Source organism: Varroa jacobsoni, unplaced genomic scaffold, assembly GCF_002532875.2.
Source record: "Varroa jacobsoni isolate VJ856 unplaced genomic scaffold, vjacob_1.0 scaffold_238, whole genome shotgun sequence".
NCBI classification, from domain to species: domain Eukaryota; kingdom Metazoa; phylum Arthropoda; class Arachnida; order Mesostigmata; family Varroidae; genus Varroa; species Varroa jacobsoni.
The window spans coordinates 149,966-173,008 of record NW_019213140.1 but is presented as its reverse complement, the minus strand read 5'-3'; the positions used below and the strand labels follow the sequence as shown (position 1 = coordinate 173,008).

General features: G+C 41.6%; 1 protein-coding gene and 3 long non-coding RNA genes across 8 annotated transcripts in view; 2 read left to right on the top strand and 2 right to left on the bottom strand.

The window, feature by feature from the left end:
* LOC111273931 (uncharacterized) overlaps positions 1 to 3,523 on the top strand; it is a 57,022-nt gene extending 53,499 nt beyond the window's left edge. For both annotated transcript variants that reach the window (XR_002688117.2, XR_002688118.2), the window contains exon 7: positions 3,313 to 3,523. This is a non-coding gene — a long non-coding RNA (uncharacterized LOC111273931). The remainder of the gene's footprint in view (positions 1 to 3,312) is intronic.
* Positions 517 to 5,366, bottom strand: LOC111273930 (ADP/ATP translocase 1). 4 transcript variants are annotated; one of them, XM_022855962.2, is made up of 5 exons: positions 4,793 to 5,366; positions 3,532 to 3,592; positions 1,986 to 2,182; positions 1,657 to 1,831; positions 517 to 1,506 (listed from the first exon to the last, which is right to left on the bottom strand). In XM_022855962.2, the coding sequence occupies exons 3-5, from the start codon at positions 2,149 to 2,151 to the stop codon at positions 942 to 944; spliced, it is 906 nt and encodes a 301-aa protein (XP_022711697.1). In that variant the 5' UTR covers positions 2,152 to 2,182; positions 3,532 to 3,592; positions 4,793 to 5,366; the 3' UTR covers positions 517 to 941. The 4 variants fall into 4 exon arrangements, with proteins under 4 accessions (XP_022711697.1, XP_022711695.1, XP_022711699.1 ...); XM_022855960.2 differs by lacking the exon at positions 3,532 to 3,592 and having other exon boundaries at positions 4,793 to 5,362; XM_022855964.2 differs by lacking the exons at positions 3,532 to 3,592; positions 4,793 to 5,366 and adding an exon at positions 4,593 to 4,758.
* Positions 5,367 to 18,279: 12,913 nt separating this feature from the next.
* Positions 18,280 to 23,043, top strand: LOC111273932 (uncharacterized). Its single transcript, XR_015310161.1, has 3 exons — positions 18,280 to 18,562; positions 20,998 to 22,280; positions 22,714 to 23,043. It is a non-coding gene; the product is annotated as an uncharacterized LOC111273932 (long non-coding RNA).
* Positions 18,553 to 20,484, bottom strand: LOC111273935 (uncharacterized). The gene is made up of 3 exons (XR_002688123.2): positions 20,265 to 20,484; positions 19,466 to 19,786; positions 18,553 to 18,999 (listed from the first exon to the last, which is right to left on the bottom strand). It is a non-coding gene; the product is annotated as an uncharacterized LOC111273935 (long non-coding RNA).

Genomic DNA, 23,043 nt, shown 5'->3' with positions numbered 1-23,043 from the left:
GACCAAAATTGCAGGGCCATAAGATCACAAACAAATCTAATTAGATAGTCCCGTATGTTAAAAGTCCTATCAAAAGCAGTTGCTAACATGGCTCACCCGCACACGCAGATGGAGAGACTTTTTTACGTGTTATACTATTTCAAGCTGTGTGACCATTCCTTAGCTTACCTTTTCCTTATCTCTTCACAGTGTATATAGTAGCACGGATTATTGATGGTGTTGAGTAACTAGATACTTGATAACTTGAACATATATATATATATGTAATAGGTATTCGCGAGCATTATATGCTTTATACGAGCATCTCCATAGAAAAGAGCCAGTAAATTGTGGATCCTAAAGGCCATGTGCGTGCGATAATTAGGTCGTCACTACCTTTTAGCCGAAATAGACTCTCCCTATACAATAGCCTATGATGATAGCCCTGGTATCCATCATAAGATCCTGATGGGAAAAGTTGATTTAACTCCTAACAAGAAAGTTAGCTAACTGACCTTTAGTAATAATTGAAACGTGTTATAGCTGAACTGTTAGTGAACGTACTGCGTCTCTTTTTATTTTTAGTATTCAATCATTTGCTACAACACACATTTACTGACCATAGCGTCCATTTTATTTATTCCCGCTTACTTTTATATAAAAATGATTCGTAAAAACAAATAACTAAAAATGTCACAAACGTGTTTGTAATATCGTTTGTGTGTACTAAATGCTTCCGCCTCCTGACATATAAATTTTGAATTCCAATGAAACTTCACCATAAATAAAAAAAGACATATATGATTGTAGATCAAGTCGAAATTGTATTTCTAGTATTGGCGCGTAGGGGGAAAAATAGTACTTTAGAACGGCTTTCCTTAGAAGTTGGTACAAGTTATACAGTCGTAACATCATACTCAACTTTAAAGTTTCTTCTAGGAAATCTTGTCTATCTAAACTAACTAAAAAAGTTTCTTGAACTCGTCATAAAGTACAAGCACAAGCGCAGAACCAACACCACGCACCATGTTCGAGAAGGCGCCCTTAAAGAACGCCGCAGCGCCTTCATTCCTAACAATCTTGCTCCAGCAGTCAACAGTGCCCTTGTAAAGCAGCTCTTCCTGCTTAAGACCAGACTGCATCATGAGACGACGGCGAACTGTATCAAACGGATAGGCAATAATTTCGGCCGTCGTTGTCACCACAAAAGCAATCGTAAACGATATATAAACTGGCACGTCCTTGGGGTTGGGCATATATTGTTTTGACATGTCGAATAAGCCAAAGTAGGCCGCTCGGTAAATAATGATACCCTGCAAAGATACGTTAAAACCTCTATAGAGACCAAGGAAACCATCTGTTTTGTAGATCTTGCCCATGCAGTTAAATAGACCAGTGAATTCACGCTCCGACGCAGATTTTCCCACGTCAACGCCCAGTCGAGTTCTGGCAAAATCTAATGGGTATACGAAACACAACGACGTTCCGCCAGCAGCACCACCTGCTGCTAACTGGCCAGCAAAGTACCTACAAAAAGAACAAGCTTTAACGTAAAATATGGCGCTCAATTTGCCGATATATCAAACATGCTCTTTAGAAAGCAATCTGACTCGACCATTTTCAATATTCCGATTGAAAAGAAAGTAGACTCAAATAGTAAATAATATTTTGAATTACCTCCAGAACTGCTTATCCTTGTCAACTCCGGTTAAGAACATCTTTTGATAACGATCCTTAAAGGCAAACGAGAGAGCTTGCGTTGGGAAGTAACGGATGATATTTGCCCAGTTACCACGCCAGAAGGAAAGGACGCCTTGCTCTCTCGGGATACGTATAAAACAGTCGACCATACCTGGAAATATATAGTAAAATAGACATCATGCACTCAACATTAGCTGAGGTAAGCTGCTCTGGCAAAAATCACAGCGCAATGGTACACCGTCCATTTAAAAAGCAATAATAATATTTTAAATTTAAAAAAATTGGTAAATCTTAGATAAGCATACCTTTGTACATTTTTTCTTTTGCAATCTGCTTGGAAGCATCTTGAACCTGTAGAAGAAGCTTGACGCGTTCAAGTGGCGCTACTGCGGTCTTCGAAACTGCCGCCGCTGTTCCCCCAATCATGAAGTCCTTCCAGAAATTATCCCCTTTGCTGTTTCCGTGAACCATTATGAATCAGATTTTGATGGGAACGGGAGTTCTTTAAATGTCAAAAAGCGATAATCCAATTAAAAAAGTCATTACGGTATTTGCAGAAACCGAATCAAACCGACAAATCAATGAATAATACCAGTAATAACCTAAACGCTTGTTGAGATGTGGCTGTCAGTTTACTCAGAGCTATATGACGGTCAGTGCATGAAGAATAACATAAGTATTTGTGATTAAACATGTTAACGAATAACGATGTCTCCACATTACTATCCATACTACCCCCTGAGGAGGTGACAAAGAAGTGATGAGAATTGATTGAATTTAGCTAAGCAAATGATTGTATGCAACCTTACGCAGTGATCTAACTCCTCGCATTGTCTCTATGCTATCTTCAAAAGCGCGTAATTTATACATCAATAAACTGATAGATTTTCTAGTTAATCAACGGCATGGTGCTTCTACTAGGCCGAAGTACACAATATACTCAATCTAAAATTTGAAAGAAGTCGAGGAAGTATTGGATTAAGAAATGCTGGTATTGTCGCCGCTTCAAATCCCATCAAGGATACCCAACTGCTGTATGATTCGGGTGAATATTAACAGTTATTTTTCGATTTTTACAATCGTCTCAAGAGTGTTCTACAGTAATTTCTCTTTGGTATGCTGTCATTGAGTATAGGACTATGACAAGACTAATCAACATATTAAGTTGAAAGCCTCGCACTAGATTAACTGTTAGAGCCCGCCAGTCAATAAAAAAACTGATTATTTGGCTATAGTCTGTATAACAGTTGATCAACAAATGATGATATGATCCAAACTTATACAAAGTTTGATAACAAACAGTAACCGAAACCTACAGCCTCGTGGCATAATCTTCTTTGCTGCCAGTTGAATTAACGATCGCACAGGCCACTTATTTGATGACAAGATATGGCTGAATTGCCTACGGGATAAAGCATTACTTTACTTTGATAAGAAGTCCATTGTTGGCTTCATGCTTGATTGGTGAAAATACCATGAGTCTATGCGATTTCATGAACCGGACCATACCGCTGGCGCTAAACACTGGCAGCGATGTAGAAGGGCGTATACCACAATGTCTAATAAAAACTCATTAACACCCTACATCTACTTCCTGTAATAACGAAAAAAAACTTTCTTTTTTTTTTTCAGCCAACGGTTGTGTACCAGTTATATGGATTATAAATAATATCACAAGATGGAACTAATGTCCGCCTATTCCCCAAGAAAAATTTCCTCGGGGATTTTTTAAAAAATTCGGTTCTCAGGCTTACGGTTGTACATAGATGATAGATTACGCCTACAGGTACAACAATAATATCATTTTCATGTTAAAGATATCCCTGTTATGATTATATTCTTTATACATACAATCGTTCTCCAGTTATTGAAAATCACTCTCCCAGACACATCCTTCCAAGTACAATTTTGCCTGAAAGAGTAATTATTCTAGGTAATATCAAAATTATATAAGTTACCCTCTGAACATGAGACCAAAAAACTGAAATCAGTCTAAGGTCACGTATTGCATAATAGTACTGTAGAGCACATTGCAATTTTTAATGAAAAGTTTAAGTATGAACATCATACCTCCACAATTTATTGCACTTACAACGTCAAACAATAATTGTATTCGAGCCAATTTAATTTTGTGAAAACATGTTCATTCATCCGAACTTTGGTCGACGATTGGCTATAGTTCATTATATTTTCTATTATACGACACTGTTTCTGATAAACAGACGCGACACATTGACCTCGTAACAGTTGACTACTTGGACGTCATAACCGCAAACAATATTACTGCAATAGGGCAATAGCGTTTGTACGAGCGCCTCAAGCTGTCCATCTGCTCGTTCATCATATCTTCATCATGATCGTCTTGATACGTTCCTTACGGAAGAAACGTTTCCCTTTTTACAGTCAACATGGACGCAACGCCATCCATCGGACCCCCGTCAATAGCAAATAAATGTCCGCTATCGTTGTCGATTAGAGAGTGCATTGTGGCAAGTCAGCCATATGCAACCGACCCTGCTTTTTCTGATAGGTGTAAATAGAAGTAAACATGAAAATGCTAACATATAATCCAGCATAATGTCCTGTGGAACAAATTTGTCTATTAGGTGGTTCACTGTCAGACAGGAAGCCATGAGAAGAGTGAGCTCAAACGAATTAACAAAATTATCATGAAAAATAATTTACTCTGTAGTAGGAGAATTTGCGTTTAGTATTACAGACATTGATAAAAAAAACATTACTTAGAATATCTTTAAATTCAAACTTTAATACTTTAATACTTTTATAAACTATATTTGGGCCCGCAAAATCACCGAATACGCCTGTCGCGATACAGAGCATAGCCTGGGCTAATAGATGATTGTAAGAGCAAATAATCACAAGCTGAAAAAGGGTTACCATTACGATCTCACCTGGTATTTTCCAAACAATTGCAGCCGGCTAGCAGTCGCGGGTTCTACAGTGGGCTGGCTTTGGTAGACTGGCAGAGAGGGACGCTGACTTGGCGCCAATGTTACAAACAATGCGATGGCTTTTCGCCCGAGTTTGCTATCAAAATTAACACCGTGAGCGGTACGACCTTGAGCCTTGGGCTCAGTTACAAGATACTTACGTGAAAAAAGGAGTTATGAAGAAACGGAGACGTGAGCACTACTCCCAGCGGCTGGCGCGCACAGACTCAAACGACCAACAAGCGATCAACAGGTTGTTACTCACTCTGGTTGGGCCCCCAAAATCCGTCTGCTCAATGAGGAAGCAGTCCCTTAGTTGACGTTACAGAGTATACATGATATTTGAGCGGGAAGATTTGAAAAGCGAAACGGTGCCATTATATCAATCTGACGTCAGCTGGTCATAATAATAATAAGGTATATCTATTCATAGCAACGAGAACTGTGCGGTGGAAGAACGAATTAGAACCAATTTTACTATATCCACCATCACGTCATCATATCAAAAAAGCAAGTGGCGAAGTAACTGGCATTTGGAGCGATAAGTGAACGTTTTGTGGTGTGGCTGACGGTATCGCTTCTAGAAAAACTGCATGGGTTAAGGGCCTAGTAAATGTTTATGAAATACGTACCTTTTTTGTACCATATTGTTATGTCTTTTCACATTTTACTGTCTATGAACCCTTTCGGACTGTACGATACGAGTCTTGGTAGGGTAAAAGCTTAAAATACATAATATCATTTCGTCGAACTTCACCTTTCGCCGGAACTTCTAATTTTTGTATTTTTTTTTATCTCTTGTGTATACTAAACCCTGGACATTTTGATAAAAATGCTATGAACAATCAAAACAATATTTATCATTATGTTCAGCATGTTTGTAGTTTTTCGTTGCAGGAATATTTTCTGTAAAGTTTTCTATTGACTTTCATAAGTGGTCACCGCTTGCGCCTGTTACTCAGATTGGCTTAGTCTCCGTAACTTGCAAGATTTCTGTAAAAACATCTACATAGTAAAATATTATAGTATTCATCAGATTAACGTGCGGTCTTAGCAGACGAAAAGAAGGGCAAAAAAAACGAGCATAAATCCTCACGGCTGGCCATGGCATATAAACTATCGTTATTCACACAAATCGTGTGATATTTATATCGTTGGCGGGGTTTGAAGTGGTACACCCCACACAGGGACATTATAGCAAGCATATATAGTTATTCGAATAGCATAGTTATCATAGACACAATAATTTCACATTCTAGGATACAATTTATTACTGTGTTTATAATCATTCAATTAAAATATTCGACTGTCAATCAAGTGTCACAGGTAGCATATAGTAAATAAAGCCGCCATAAGTTAATTCTATTTTAGAGATGTTTCTCTTCACAGTTGTTTAGAATATCCGTGTAATCTTCAAGGTCTCCCTGTTTCTCGGATTTTTCTAAAGGCCTTTATTTTTATTTGTCCTTTACCTTATCTCGTTTCTTTTTTTACTCTAACGTGCAGGCCGCCTATGCTTCTAACACCACTTAATATCACGTAAGCAACATCATCGCCAGCACCATCTGCATGTAGCCATCCTTTGGCCTTTCACCTTGTTCAACACGTTCAAGGACACTCACTCACAGAGAGGCTTGTAACGAACAAATGGAGTGATGATACCGGGTGACCTGCTCTCCACTGTCTCCACCCAATCCCAGTTCCCCTGAGGCGAAAATAGCACGTTGCGTTTGTTCGCACGTAAAACCGGACAGGGGAGGAGGATACTATTTACGGACATGAGTTTCTATCCTAACATCCTCCTTTGTCCTTTAACTGCATTCTTCATCCGTCAGCTCCTTGAAAACTAGAAGGGAGGCTTTACTCAGTACGGAAGTGCAATACGGATCTTCCATAGCACATGCGTGGTTTGGGGTCGATTCGTAGAAAGGGAAGCTAGTTTTCGTTGGCCCGGGGCTATCGACTATAATACAAACGCTGAAATCAATGAATTTTAGTCGCTAGCTAGGATGGACGCGGAATTGTGGACGTCTTGCCAAGGCATGAGCATGAAACGAGTGAATTACGCGTGACGACACTAATACTGAAGAAAATTATTACATAGTACGATTATTTTATTAAACGGACCAATTCGAAAAATTGAATTGATTCATAAGAGCCTCAAGCTATCTCCTTATACATGTTCCTCTCCAACGATTGGAAGAGTTCCGAATATAGCTGCATTTAGCCCCCTCAAGTACTATGAAGCTCAAAAATAAAATGCCCACAAGTATGCTACTTTTAATATAATATATCATGACTGTTATTGTTAAATTAACTTAGCGAGCAGCTTTTCTCCTGTTCAGCGTCCATATCTCATATATTAAGATCAACTAATTTCATTCGGATTTAGATTGCAAATCGGCCAAGCTAAGCCTATACACATTTTTCAGCACAGTTACAGTTTAGTGAAGGTCGTCTCCGAAGACCTTTCAAGATGGCGTCCGCCCATCAGTCCTGTCTAGACATATCTATCGTTCAGGAACCACAGCTGCTGCTGTAGAGATGCGGACAAGTTTTTGCTTTCAATTCCTCTGGGAGCTCAGACCGCGTCTTGAGTGTTCAGAAAGGTTCTGAACTCGCCTGGCTATTCTGCTTTTTCTGTCCTCTTCTAAATCAAGTGCGCCACATCACTTTTTATATAGTACACTTACAGAACAGCTAGATATTTCTAAAAGGATATATTTTTGGCTACTTTGCTCTATAAACAAAATTAGACTCGTCTTTGGTCTTATAATGCGATTGACAAATTACACTTGTTCGCGCGACTCCGCCTCGTGTTGACCCTTTTAATTTCTGTACAATAACCGACAATGTCCTAAAAAGATACTGGTGATTCCTCTTTTTTTTTCCATTTTTCTATTTGTATGCAATGTGTTGGCTTTTAATTATTCAGCTGCTCAATTCCACAGCTTGCGCATTCATGACCAGGTCGGATCCTGAGACGCCTCGAGCGACCTTGAATTAACAGCGCGGCTTTTAGAAAGTTGTCTGTAAAGTTGCTTTAAACTATTGGACTGGAAAGCAGTTTGTGATATTGGTAGATACCAAAATTGACTAAAATAAATTAATTTGGCACTTACATCGTACCGTAAGCATGTGGTCTACAACTACGGAATTCTGTAGACATATTGTATTTTTTCATCCTATCCATGATTTTTTATTGTGATACAGAAACAGCAGAGAGTGTTAGTTTCACGGTGTGATTAATGGCCGTGGTTGTGTGTAAATACGTGAGGAGCCACACAATAACTTCTTATAAAGTCGACCAAATGCGTCGTTGACTGCCACACAGATACAATTATAAGGGATTTTGCAGTAGTTCGTGATTAATCCTATTTTTCCGGTCTTCCGTTACGGAACCAGCAAAAAGCTTGCAAAGCAAAATTTTTTAGTCTCGCTCGAAAAATCAGTCTCCCTTTAAAAAGCTGTCTTCAGTAGATGCGTAAACAATTTTGAATAGATTTCTATCATGCTACATGGTTGCTAACTATGGCTTACTGAAATCTCGCATAGCCCACTACTTTACGACGGCTTACGAAAGGCTCCAGTGCGTTCTGTTCAGCACTTCGTAACTGACGCAAAACCTGATCAGACCCAAAAGCAGTGGAGTGTAGAAAAAAACAGCAGCTCAGAAACACGAAAACCTTTGCTGACACATGCCGGCTGCGGAACTAAAATGAATTGGTACGTTCCAGATTCTCAGATCAACGTTACCTGATGTTTGACCGCACTGAATCTCATTGCATTCATTAATTTAATTTGGAGGTTTTCGCCCGGGTTACTGACTGCTATCGATGTCAAAGTATTATTAATAGTTCTACTAATGTAAGCAAATCAGCTCTATGATAGAGCCAGCAAAACTAACTAGAATATTTAGCATGACATTTGAAAAACATTGCTTATCTGAGAAAATCTAGTGTCTTTCTAACAGATATTATTTCTGACCTTCGCAACCGTAGATCATTAAAGTACAAGTCCAAATACAGACTCTGGATCATTATAAAGAAATAGCCGAAATCGTGCATTCGAACTATTTTACATAGTTCCTAAGCTGTTTGTATTTCTACGTTGCGAGTGTAAGTCTTTCCCATTTCTATGTCACTTCCTGCTTTTTGAACGACCTAAATTGAAAACAATGTGGAACCTGCTCTTAGAGGTTACAGGAATCGACACGAAACCAACATCTGGATCTGGATCCTCAATTTTCATGTACGTACCATTCGCGAAAACATTGTCAAGTTAATCTCGATTTCTTTTCGAGCTGGCTCAAGCAGATACTATACCTTAGCTGGCCAACTTGCTTAACAGTAAATTGTTGTAGCTCGTATAGCACCGTGACGATCACCGTCTGTCTCTAGCGTTGACAAGCTTTCGAGCAGAAAGATCACAAAGCTCTTGCTCCCCTATTCTGTTACCACCTCGTCGCGAATTTGTTCTGTAGCTTTACCACGTCTTTGAGCATCCTCTAAGCTCCTTACATGTCTTTCTCCTGCTCCACCGAGACCAAATGTGTCCACCAATTTCCCGAGGCACTTGGGACAAGTGTAGCTTCTATCAGAAAAGATAATTTTTCATTTATCATTTCTTCCACCAAGTCTATTTCCGCTGCCACTTCTTTTAATAGTGACGGCTGCGGCAGTGCGACGGTAACGCCAGCTTAAGGTGCATACGACTACGGTGCATGGACTAGAACGTCGAACAACTCCTGCTGTTACTGCTATACATTTATACTGTATCGCCGTCAGCGTGGTACGACGGATATGGCTACCGCTTCAAGCATTGCTAGCTCTTTTACCGGATGAATGAGGGGTCGACGACTGTTTGCGACACACTCTGAACGTTCTCATATGTATAACACTACCTGCTAGCGTGTCACTGAAGTAGACGTACGTGCAGATATGTGCATAGACAAGTACGCGTCCACTAAATACGCAGAATGAAATGATCCGGACATGCCAACAGATAATCGTAGACAGATGAGTTTTTACAGCCGGAAACAAGAAACAAAAGCGACAGAAGAACAAATCATTCAACGCCACATTAAAACATGTCAATCATGCAGGAGACGGCGGCGGTAATACAACCAACATATGGCTCTCATACATATATAGAAAAGAAAAACGACCTTAGGCATCACACACGTAAATGAAGGTGCAGTTTTGCTTTCAACTCTATTAAGAACAGAATCGTGATTTACAAGCAAATCCATCATTGCAAAAAAATTGTACATATATATATCTGCGGGTAGTTTAAATCCGCAGTCCGATTACTGCTAGAAATAGTATAGAGTACCTGTCCGCGGTCAAGTGCTCCGCCGGCTTTCGATCCTGCAAAATTTTACCGCGCTGAAACAAGGAATCTTTGCCAAAAGCAGAACATGCATCTAGATAGAAGAACCGTACATGTATTCTGATAGTTGATTAAGTACGTATCGTTTACGAAGCGTATCACTGATCGGAAAAAATGGGGACCACTGCTGAACGAGAAGGCTGGTTTCAGACTTGTTGTATAAATCGCATTTCACAAATTCATCTTTTTATAAAGTCGCTATAGAAGAAACAAAAACCAACTAGGCTGTACTGCATTAAATGAGTAAGCACAAAAGTTTTTAACCTAGCTTATCTAGGACGAAAGACAAAGTACGTGAAGAGGCGCACACAGAAGTACTTCGCTGTGCTTACGTTTCGCCAATAGCAGACAGGTTACTAGTTGTAGTGGTTAATATTCAGAAGCGGCGTATACATGGCTGCTGCCTTCCACGGAGCTTTTTCTCCATGCAGAGCTCTATAGCCCAATGAAAGAAAGCTACATTTCCGAACTTTGTAACGCCATTCGCTGGAAGACGATTTAAACACGATTCACGACCTTACTGTTCGACCAACTATAGGCAAGAGCTGTAATCCTTTCCGTTGTTTCTGCGACACTGTTCCCTTCCTTGTCACGCGAATTGTGCGTTATGTAATTATAACAAATTGTCTCGATATACACCAAGCGATCTCTGTGACGTGTACTCATACGTTATTCTGGATTCGGCATAGGCAGCTATAGGTTTATACATTCCTGCCGACGACGCGTGCATGTTACGCAAAAATAACGAAATAAGTAATGGAAGCAAGATGATGGGTCTGTATGGGTGAAAGCAACAAACAATAAAAAAAAGTAAGGTAGACTGCAAACAGGGGCATAAGACATAAGTCCAAGTGAAGTAGGCTTGTGTAAACAGAATTGTTATCTATTGAGACTTAGCTTATGTTATCGAGTAACTCGCTTTAAAAAATGATTTAGCTACCCAACTACCGACGGTCAGAACGACGGAAACGTTTCCAATCCTTGCGCTGCAACCCTCGCTACACGCAAGGAGCGACTCGTGAGGGTGCAGGATGTGGCTTTGCTTGAATACTAAACCCAACCACCTGTGGGGTTATACTAAGTCTGCAGCGGTATGCGTCCTCATATAAATTATGCATACACGTTATTCAGCATCGCATAGCTGTACGCCCTTCGCACTCAGAGCTTACTCGCGCACATCAGATAGGCAAGCGTTATTTCGGTGATGTCTATCCAACCAGCTCAAATCCCTAACCAAAGAGAGTGAAAGGGACTTAGCACGAAAAGCTCCAGCCGTGGTACACGAAATATGGAGGACAGGATGGGGAAGAGTGACAATGAAGGAGCTGATGATGGCGGGTGGGAAACGGGAAAAGAAAGTAAAAATGGACCAGAATAGAACAAAATGTACCATTGTTAACCTGAACGTTAATTACAAGAGCTCAACTTACGGACGGACATACGCACTCAGACACGCATGCGTCAGACTCTTTTACCTTTTACTTTTCGGAGAAGTTTGGCGGGAATTATATTTGTTCACGATTGCGTGAAAACTGTCAGACAGGCAGAACTGTGAAGTTGATCCCGCACTGATTTACGCATTTTTCAACAAAAGTTCTTAACCGCATTGCCAAGTTGTATGTACGGCTAAAGCATGTGGGTCTATGAGAAAATGAAACGATTTTATTTAATTCGTCGAACACTGTAGATGCATTGGGCGTTTGGTTGTCAAGCAAATAAGATAAATTCTATTGCCACTGATTTAATTTAACACTGATTAATGATTAAAAAATTATCATTTGCTATAAACATACATTAGGAAATTGAGAAGTCTATTAGCTCATCCGGTCTAACAGGTCGAGCTAATACTCTGTGATTGAAAATTCAACAATTTATTGTTCTGCAATTTATGATGGTTTTCAAAGCGTCTGCTGTGGGACACACAATAGCGTCTGCAGAATATCTTATGCGGTGAATTTTATCGTGAACAAGGCCGATAAACCCTTTGTTCATAGCAGTTTATATTACATTGCAACATTTAAGCGTGTTAGGTTGCATATTTATGCAGCCTTAGCCTAAGCATCGACATACACTTTTAGCGTGCGTTCGGCGGGCACGTAGCTGACTCTTGTTGTCCTGCTGGATGCTCTTGAAAAGAACCTTTTCCTAGTTAGTCGACGTTCGATGAGCTAGGGTTTTTTGCAGGCATTGACATCGTAGATCCTTTCTGAACAGCAAAAATGTAGTGCTAAGCTACCATGTTCTAGAAGTCTTTCAAACGGTGAGCTTAAAGGCCGGTATAGCAATGTTGGTGGTCGAGGCTTTGCACAGCTGGGTGGGACGCACGTCGATAGCATAAATACAAACATTTACTATAGCATCTACATGTACCTGTATGGGCGCTACCTTCTCGTAGTCGCGCTCACTGCCATTGATGACCATTGCCAGCGTGATAAATATCATGCACGGAAAATGTTATGCACGGATCTGTGAAGACGAAAAACAAAGCAAGGACTGCACAAATAGCCAATAAGAGGGCTTTACTGACCTTTGTGGTCGAGCACCCAAAACTTTGGTGAACTTGCTCCTACCAAGTTAGGTGGACCATATTATTATTATTTCACATTCTTCTCGGAATGAGAGTGGAAAGTCGCAGACGTCCTTCAATTAAACAAAATTGAAAAAAAACCTGTGTGTTATCACTTTAGGTAAATAATAGATTGAACAGTAACGAAATATATGAAGGGGTATAGTTGTAGTAATCGGTGTATTAGTATAACAAATGTGACAAATTATTGCTAGCAGATCCAGTCGTTTCTTTTGGAAGCCTTTGGAACGTTCGTTCTTAGAAAAAGAGTTCGGACATGGATGGAAAATGTCAAAATATTGTCATGTTCTGCAGGCTTTTAAGGTTTCCTAGACTTTCTTATAGAAAGAAGCAAGCCGTCAATCCATTTTGTACAAAAAAGAAAAAATAGAAGTGCTTGAAACACCGTTTACGTAACAATTGTACAGTTTTATCTTTGTAAGTAAATCAGATTTACTGTGACCTAATGAGATAAAGAACAAAGCCTCGGGTTTTGTTTCCAAGATGCTAAATTGACCTGAGGCATTCGAAGATATTTGTTTTTTTCAAGGCCAAGGTCTTCGGCGGTTTACTCAACGAGTGGTGACAGTTTCACAAAACCGAATGAGCCGATCTCAGTTAGAGCGCTCCAATTACATCCGCTTAATCGCCTCATGGTTACGCCCCTGTGCGTTGCAAGCGCCAAGGTATGTCCAAATGCAGTCGTTGCACTTGTCCTCATGCTCGTTCGATACTGGGGGTTACTTTATTCACTCAGCTGATGGACGGGGCGGAGAGGCTTGTATCGAGCAACATTGGTAGCTGTAGCAGTAAACTATGTCAATGAGATACGCTATTTTTTCCTCTACCTATGAATGAATATTGCCTTCGATCGTATCCAACGTCTGCTAGATGCCTATGCCCGTTTGTCATCGTCAAGGAAGGATATCCAATGACCGTGTAACTTTTGACCTTCTTCCTCAGCACCTTCTTTCCTGCCCAACTCCCTGTCTCACCTCCATTCCTCAATAACAAAGTCATAAGTTTTGATCTACAAACCGGCGTCGTGCACCCACACGACGCGAAGTTGCGTCGCCAAGCTAGCATCGCATACTCTCGGGGATTGCATATAATTTGTATGGTCTCGTAGAGGGTACTGCAGAGACCAGCGAACCTTACACACTACTACACGGGTGAGTGAATAAAATTAGACAATTTTGACGAGATCCATCTACCTTGGAACGATCGACTCGTGGTGGCGACTGTAGTGATGTTCGTAGTAGGAGCTCTATGTAAACGCGGCGCAGTGTCCGTAAGCTTTCTCCCCGCCCCAGGATTTTTGGAGTGATCCGGTGGTCCCCTGGAGACTTGGTCTGCCACCGGCTGGGTACATCTGCTGCTGCTGCTGCTGCTGCTCGACTGCGCCATTACGCGAACTAAGAATCGCCCGAAGAAGGGAGCGCTATGGTTGGAGCGTCGGTGGCTGAGTGGCAAACGGCTCTTGCCTTTTTCCTACGTATTTAGCTAGGTTAGGCTGGCCAGGTAGGTATTCGGGGAAGCCTTCTTTACGCAGACGCTCGTGCGACTGTGACTCATGAAACAATTAGAAGCTGTGTCGGGCTTTCCTCAGGCAGCCTCAGTTATCCACGCGTTCGTTCTTTCGCCCGCTGGGAACATAACTTTGCCAGCTCCGTAGAAGAGATAGACATTCGTTGCTCCGAGCGACTAAGCTTCAAGACGGCCAAGCAGCAACCCATGCTAGAGTTAACATAGCAACGTGCCTTCATATTCTATATGTACTAGAGAGCATACAGGAGCGTTTGAAGGAGAAAGAGAACTCCAGGTAGCGGACTGTGGCGGCAGGGACATTAAGGAGCATGATGGGGATCAGGATGGGGCAATGGCCCGAGATACAGGGGCCACCATGTTGGGACCAGTCATGGGGATTAGAAGTATTCTTAGCCACTGGGGACGTGCGCACGCGCTCGCCATGTATGGAGCTCGGAGTTGTGCTCGCTCTACAGAATGACATCTTCTCGTGCATCTGTCCTTTCACTAAACTACTTTCATAGTTCTCTAAGGTTCTTAGATATTAAGAACTATCCAGGTAGTAAAGATTTGACCCTATCCGGTCAGACAAATCTGCCTGTTTATGCAAATGGACAACACAAAAAAGAAGATTCAACAAACATTTTTATGTTCACATAGTTATTAGAGAACAAGCTAAGGGGAGACACATTTGTTTAAATATGTGCATACAGTTTACAGCCCTAATTTTAAACTAATGGAGATACCTTCCTTGCGGTCTCACAGTCACCCTATAATATCAGGTACGATATTTGAATTACAATAAATATGGATGTATTAGCTGAAGTTCAGTTTAGGCATACTAGGTACCTTGAATGTACACATTAGCAGGACGTTATCACAGAACAAGCTGCATGATAGACCTGTGATTTAAGTATTGGTCACTCCAAGTTTTCACAGAATTATAATCGACATATTTAGCTAGATGTATATCTTTCATATATGAAACTATATGAGACATTTACACATACTTGTATATAACATTTGTACCTCTACATATCACCAATATATACAAAAGATATATTTTTTCACATCAGTACAAGGAAACTTATTCAAGCTTTCTACGAAGTCTTACCATTGACGGTGCTGGCGCTAGGCGACTGATGTGCCGGAGTCGACCTTTCGTCAGCCGCTCTTAAACGAGCGGACCCAGCGTAGGAATCGCAAAGAAGATCCAATAATCAACACATCATATAGCTTTTACGGGAAATATTACGGGCTTTCAATATGCTACCTTTCACAGACAGAAAAAATCGGGAATCAGGAGAAGGTAAGAAAGACATGAGAAGTTGTCTGGCTAAGTGGCAAGCACGCAAAATATTTATAGACCATCTTACTGCAATTACTATTTAATTACGAAAAATAATGCAAAGTAAAGGCTTGATGTCCAGCACGGAGCGACCAGAAGATGCCAGATGACGGCAATGAAGTCCAGCTTTGTGAGCTTTTTGCGTAGTTGCGAAAATTACATTTTACTAAGAGTTGATTTATCCTTTTAATCACTCTCTTAAAAACCGCTCTGTGAATATATTATATATACGCTTAGATCTTTGCAAAGAATAGGGTAGCATTTTTATATTCTATGCAAAAATATTCTATGCTAAATTTTTTTAGTTATATGGATCCGGGAACCAAATGGCTTTGTAGAAGTCGCACCGTCTGGAGACAATAGTGAGACAGACCTATGTCAATCCAAATAATAGGGATGGTTTGTCTATCGAATCTCAGACAAAGCTGAGTAAATGGTCCATCCCCCTGGTGGACTACTGAATGTTGGCTGAACGAGACCTAGACCTGGGGAAAGAAACTGTATGGCTGGTGATTGCCATTACATCTTAAATGCATTTGCAGGCTATACAGTTGAACGTTCAACAGCATCAACTGCTGTTTGGTGCGCAGTAGAGTAGCGCGGCAAACCAAACGGGGCGCCAATAGTCGACTAAAGCAGTGCTTGATATACAAAATGTCAACGAATTGAAGAGAACAGGAGAAGGTGGAACGGGGAAAACATTTGGAGGGGAAAAGGAAATCCTTGTGGTGTTTTCTATGTGCCCTCTTAGTAAGACACAATTATACAGTGAGACCGCATGCATAACAGAATGGCAAAGCGAACGAGTGTGCGAGTACATAAGTATGTATATAAGAAGATGTAAGGAAGTGTGTCAATCTCGAAACAGGGGCAGTATCCCACGAAAAGGAAAGCTAAAGGCAGAAGGGCGGTACCCAGTTTGTGCAAGGGGGACGGGGATGGTAGGAGGTCGTGTACAGAACGCAAAGAACGCACCGATGGCAAACGAGCGCCGAGAAAGGACAGAAAAGGAGCGGAGGAGATGTACCAATAAGAGCAAACGAGCGAACGAGAAGAAGGTTAAGTACGACGAGGAAAGGCGATGGCCGATAGGGGAATTGGTTATAAAGATGGATTGGCGTGGTGTCTCTGCTTTGCCACTGGTCCCACTATACACGACTGCTTAACCGTTGCGTGTGGCGGACTCAAAGGCCGCATCCGATACGGCAGACGCGGTTGGTCGGTATCCATTGAAGAATTGAGAAGGGCTAGGAAGGGGACGGAAGGGTCGGCAAAGGGAAGTGGCATAGGGTGGATAAACGCTGCATAAGTGCAGCAGCAGTAGGAGTCGTGTTGCGGGATAGCTTTTGCTGCCACCACGTGAGTGTCGGACAGTTACTTTTGCTCCCAATGGAACTTTCCACAGCGAAGCGGCAAGCAAAGAGAGGTGATTTGAACACTCGCCTTTTCCCGTGATCAAGCTCGGCAGCGCTGCTAGCAGCAGTGATGTGCTGCTGAGGCAAGCCTTTTAGCTGATTGCGAATCTCAAGCTTGTTCAGTTTATGTGCGTGCAGGCTAATAGGTTGCGAGCTATGTGCTCCTTCGTAGATGGAGAGGTTCCTGCACCTGTACACTTGGTACAGTAAAGAACTGTAGGAGCTCATCTTGTTCGTTTAGAAACCTATGTTATCGCAACTTTTCTTGACAATAACAGGGACAAAAACTACATACCCGCACAAAATAAAAGTTAATATCTCATTTTTTAGGCGCAGACGCATACGTGTCGACTTGTTCCTTTTATTAAAAAAACAAAGCCATTAATATAAAGAGCCGTAACCTGTTCAGGTAGATTCTACATACTTAGTTTTGATGTAAAACAAGTTTCCTTCAGTGAGCTTCAGTAAAACGTTGAAATATTGTTCTGAGCGTCATTCGTCTGTAAGGATAAGGGCCCTAACAAGCCCTACCATATTAAAATAAATTAGCGGTTCTTAGATACCTTCCAAATTTACATTTCAACGAACGAGCACTGTTGCTTACTTGTACGCTTACATTTGATGGCTAAGATAGGCGCTCAGCGACCGGAAATGGCCTGAGCACCTACAATGCATAGTGGTACAAGCATAGAGCGGTTAGAAGGAAAACGGTCAGTGGCCACTCGACAGTTCGAGAGTTGGCGGACCTACCCCCGTCGTCTTTCCTGTTCGTTTCGCCTTGGGCGGACGCGGCAAGGACAAAGATATCAGTAGCGTGCACAGCTCGACGAGCGTCAATCTGTTTGTTACTAGATCGTTTAGCCTCGATGTTCCCTGTTCTCGGCGTTTTACGCACATTTTGACACTTGCTCATAAAAAGTGTATTTGGAAGCAGTGCCGGCCAAGCGAACTGCATGCCCTGCCTTCTGGATAAGATGCGCCAACTAGAATGGGCTGCGCTAAAGGGACAGAGGGAAGTTCGTATGGAAAATGGTAGCAAGCAACATGGGAATTGGGGCTGGAGAACCAGGGGGGAGGCTGCTTGTTTGGGCGCGATGGGCCGGAAGACTTGCACATCGTGCCTAGCTTCTTTGTGATTGCTTCCACTTGCACCCGATAACTGTTCCTCCGACAAGATGCTAGTTCAGGCCTCTGAAACAGGAGCGAGAGGTAGCTTCACTACAGCAAAAAGAAAGGATGTAGTGAATTTAGCCAGAAGTCTGACCAACTTTGAAATTTAGCAAAAAGAAAACTAAGCCAAACGGTTTTGTCTGAAACACCAAAACAAATTTTACTAAATACACATACATATATATATATATACCTAATTAAATACAGATATTGAATTTTTTTTACCGCATGCATTCATTTCAGTAACTCGTTTTTTAGTGGTCCTTGCCTCGATCAAGCTAGCTTAGATTTTAAGAACCATTCTGTAGGAAATTGAGAAACAGTACTCTTGCGTTTGTCTTTTCTTCCTTAATGGATCTTTCGTTAGATGGTCGGTTCTTGCCAATGGCTGTAGTCTCCCGTATATGTGGCAAAACCAGGCGCGAACTAAAAGTTGAGCTGTAGCTTCGGGAAAACCACGCCCTTTGCACACTCATCCGCCCCCCGCCGTTTCGGAACAAAAGTTTTAAAACAGGTAAGCGAGTCCGAAACATCAAGCATCGCAAAGGTTGTGGCAGCTTGCGATAAACACATCCCCGTTTTTCTATAACCGGTTAATGGTCTGGTGGATTGGATAATACACGGTTCTTAACAGCACTGCAAAAAGTCTCTAGAAGATGGTTTATCTTCGAAGCGCCATATATATACCGTATTATTCTATCGATACACTCTTCTAAGGGAGGCTACGCAGAGTTGATTTCACTACTAAAATATGTTTGAACTAACTAGAGTGAGACAATTTTATAGGTACATCCAACTGTATTCTGGGTTGTGCCTAAAAAGTGGTACTTTGTGCGTCCGCCGTCGCTCCTCGGAATATTCAATAATAGTTTTGGTGCAAGTGCATCAACAAGGCTATTTTTTAACATAAAAATTCTCAGCCCAGGGTGGAAACTCTCAGAGTCACGTTATCTGAAATCAGTTAGATAAGCAATCAGAACGATGATGCGATGTTGTAGGTAACTGTATCAAGTAAAATAGTAGACTAGACCTAGAGATATAAATCCGATCCAACCACCTAGATATCATTCTCTATGTCACTCGTTCTTTTCTGGCATTCTTAATTATCTTATCTTACCTTTTAAACATTAAAACGAGATAACGATCGGTCTTGCGATGAATTTCCGATATTTTGCAAATTTAACTTTCAATTACTTTTCGCATATCCATAAATTTTCGTCCACTTCCTCATGCTGTGCTTTAAAAAGCATCTAATAGTATAATTTCGGATCTCGCCTCAGTTCCCTCCAACTTATCTAACCTTTTTCCCAGCTCTTCTTTTTATGAGCTCTCAACGTTTCGCGTTTCAAATCAACCTCCGATATTTACGTTTGTTTTTCTCGCTACTTCTTCAACTAGCTGGTCTCGCTATGCTTACCTCGGCAGCACTTCAACAGTCTGAATCCACTGTGTAAACGCGTCATCTAATGGCCAGTGACTTATGCAGCGGATGATGAAAAGCATCCAAACAGATCGGTCAAGTTTAAGCAATAATACGCTTCGACGTGACGAAGGACACAGAAGCACCTAGAAACAGGCGTCGGGCGGTTATCGAATGCCGCTTGTTTAAAGGCAAGGCGAAGAGAGACAGCAGGGAAGCGACGTAATCGGGCAGTGCTGAGCCGACATTGATGGTCGATACGTTTCGGCATTTAGACTTGAAGCATGTTCAACGCAAGCCGCACGCACTAAATAGTTCCTATCAATGAGAAAAGGGATGTTATCACTATCGACCGAAGTTTACTACACGCTGCACTCACATGCGGTTTATATGCATGCACGAAGTTGCTGGTGCGCTTTCATCTTGTCATTTTACGGATAGTCATCACTTTCGCTACTTGCGCACAAACCCATATTGCCGTTTTACCAGATCTTGACCAGAGTGTTATAAACCCGGCAGAGTCCAAACCAACAAACCACAGTAGTTAGTTGACTAATTGTTTGCCTAAGGAAATCCCTTGTTGTCTAGCATGTACTGCTCTCGTTTCGGTCGCCGTTTTAGGCAGTCGTTAAACAGCCAGGTTTTGCGATCTTTAACTTTGTATTAAACATGCATTTAACAGCAGCCGTTTCCGCATGCTTTGTTTTCATAGAGAAATCTAGCTGAACACTATAAGTGAAACTTACGTTAGATATAGGCATAATTCATCGTACCCGATAGTGAAAAATTCACGTACTTTTTCTTGGACAACGTTCATCTGGGTCGCACTATTTGAACACACGTTGCTTCCAGCTTCTTCACCCATCCCAGTAATATCCGCTGCACAATATTGCTTTGGCACAACTTACGACTTTACAGACAGCCTTCTGCATTTTTCAAGCTAGCTCCCTCAAAATGATCTTTCTTTTACTCTAATCCAGTTTTCATCGAGTACACAAGGGGAAAATACATGTTTTTTTCCTTTGACAGTGAAGTTCCATGGAAAAGTTATTGACAAAAATTAATTTTACTCAGCTGTGGCTAATTACATCAACAAAATGGAGTACAAACTCCAGTCGTTATCGAATCTCCTTTAAAACTAATATGGCTAGCGAAAGCAGCGGGGATTGAAGACTAGAGACAAAAACCATTATATTATACATTTATCAGCTGATAGTGACCCACAATACCTGAAAAAATTGTCTTTTCCATGTTTCCTCCTTTTATCTTTCTTTAAAAAAAAACTTGTACTGTAATAGCTTCTGCATTACCAGAAGCAATCACTTAAGAATCAATATTTGGACATTTGTATCTTTTTGTTTCGTATCATCCTAGTTCCTGCTTTTTATTGATTCTACACATTTACATACATATACATACGCATTTGATTAACCAAATGAGGCAAGCGGTGAGTACGAAAACGTTCAACATCCCCCGGTCATGCCATCGCACCGCCCTCTCTGACCCTCAACTAAACCCCCTTTTTGCAGCTTACGCTGGATGATTCGAATTGTTCGAATTAGGACCGCTTGCCATTCCTGCTGCTCGAGCGACAGCGCTCCCATCACAGAGCATCATGGCGCCACAGCTATTGACGTACATGCTTCATATACGTAGATGGAGGATTCTTCGAGATCGCGATGACGGTCGCAAGATGTCGAACAGAGAGCGTCAAGACAGAGTAGGTGTTTGGGAACCCGTCTAGCTGATTTGGATAGGTAAATTTACTAGGGGTGAGACATGTGCGGTGAGATGTTGTGATGGAACCAAACTGAGTTACCCAGATTGCCACCACTGTCTGCGCCTAGATGTGTACGTATGTGAGTCAGATATCGGGCGGCAAGTCTGGTCTGAGGTGGATCTAGTCAACCGCCTCCGAGTGGTGTTGCCATCCCATCATCAAGCATTGCCTTTCAGCAGACAGCAACAAGCTCGAGACATGTGCTTCTCGATACTGACTACGAAGGCTTACCAGCCTAACAGCACGTCCTGCATCGTTTCCCAAACTTTGCTGGTAGGCTCATTTTCAGGACCGAGCCAACATTAGCTCCCAGCGGGTACCGCCTATAGCCTCCGGGCGTTCGGCGATCTAGGATCAACACCTGCGGCTATGTCAATGCCCCACTCATACCAGCTAGCAATGCACTATATAGCACAAGCGGTCATTTGTTCTCTGGTAGCTTCGTTTCCTTACGCCAACGTATGAGAGCGAAATATCCGTGGATGCCACAGCTGTGACGGCCAAAAACCACACGCAAAACCAAGCAAGCTCCTAAACACTGAGAACATGTTTAGATTTATCTATGCTTTGAGGAGCATGTGCCTTGTAAGCTCCTCCACACTGTACCTTAGAATCATTAGCGTTGATGTTTTCATAACAATTTCTTTGTCGAACCAAATGTTTACACCTTAAGACTACTTTATTCTATGACTTTTTAATACGTTACATTGATCTATAGAAACCGACTAAGGATTAAACTAACGGCGGTCCTTCGTCTATAAAATTACTCGTTTTAAACAGTTCAGTTCAAAACACCGCAACTTTGACAGGACTTTGGAATACGCCTAAGCACCTGTCGTGTAGTTCACGCTAGCTAGCGTGCACTACGCGATCATGAGAACGCGTGCGTGAGTCGGGCTAAAGGAGACGGCAGCATGGAGGAGAGCGGAATAAAAGAGGACCTACTGGAGAGCCGCACTACACAAGTAGACCGTAAATATATATATATGCATTGTTTGTCAGAAGGTCGGCATCAAGCGGAACACCTTTACAGTGAGTATGAAAACAACGATCTCAGGTTATACAAAGTAATCTAATCTGAATTTCAATATCTGCACATTTATATGATATCAGGTAGCCCACTGCAGGGTGCTAGCTAACATTATCTGAGCGCGTTTATCAATGCCGCAGTAGGCGCTCGGACAAGCACAGCCTAAAACGTTCCGTGAATAGAACATTAGAACTAGATGTCTTTAAATGAAGAAGCTGAGTTCAACGAAATGTCGATCCGACTTACACTAATGGACAGATCTGTACCATGGGCAAACCCATCACGTATTTAGAGGCTACTTATGGAAAGGGCACTCAGCAAAATGCTCGGTCGTAAACGCTCCCTATAAACGTTTCCGCCTCGAAGGACAAGCTAATTGAACGAGGAATACACTTTTTTATGACCCCCGTCTTAACTTGGAACGTCCTTGAGTAGAGATTCACGGAAATTCGTGGAACAGAGACTCTTCAATACGTGTGCACATCTGTTGGAACTCGAATTCATCTGTGCTATATGGTGATTTACGTAGACTTAACTCACGTATAGTGCTTACAATAAAAGTATGGTACTCTAAAATTGTCACTTTATTTTGTTGCGGGCCAGCGCCTCAAGGTAACCATATCAAGTCACAAAATAGGACGAAGCTTGCCAAGCCACCTGGCTCGAGCATTTACGTTATTCCACCACGGTGCTTGTGGAGCTTCAGTGGGATCAATGTCCAGTACATCGACCCCAAATTGAAATGCAAAAATATGTCTTTGAAAA

Coding starts and splice junctions, on each gene's coding strand:
- LOC111273930 (XM_022855962.2), bottom strand. CDS start 2,151: ATGGTTCACGGAAACAGCAAAGGGGATAATTTCTGGAAGGACTTCATG. Junction 1,832..1,985: donor AAAAGAAAAAATGTACAAAG/GTATGCTTATCT, acceptor ATATATTTCCAG/GTATGGTCGACTGTTTTATA. Junction 1,507..1,656: donor AAGGATAAGCAGTTCTGGAG/GTAATTCAAAAT, acceptor TTCTTTTTGTAG/GTACTTTGCTGGCCAGTTAG.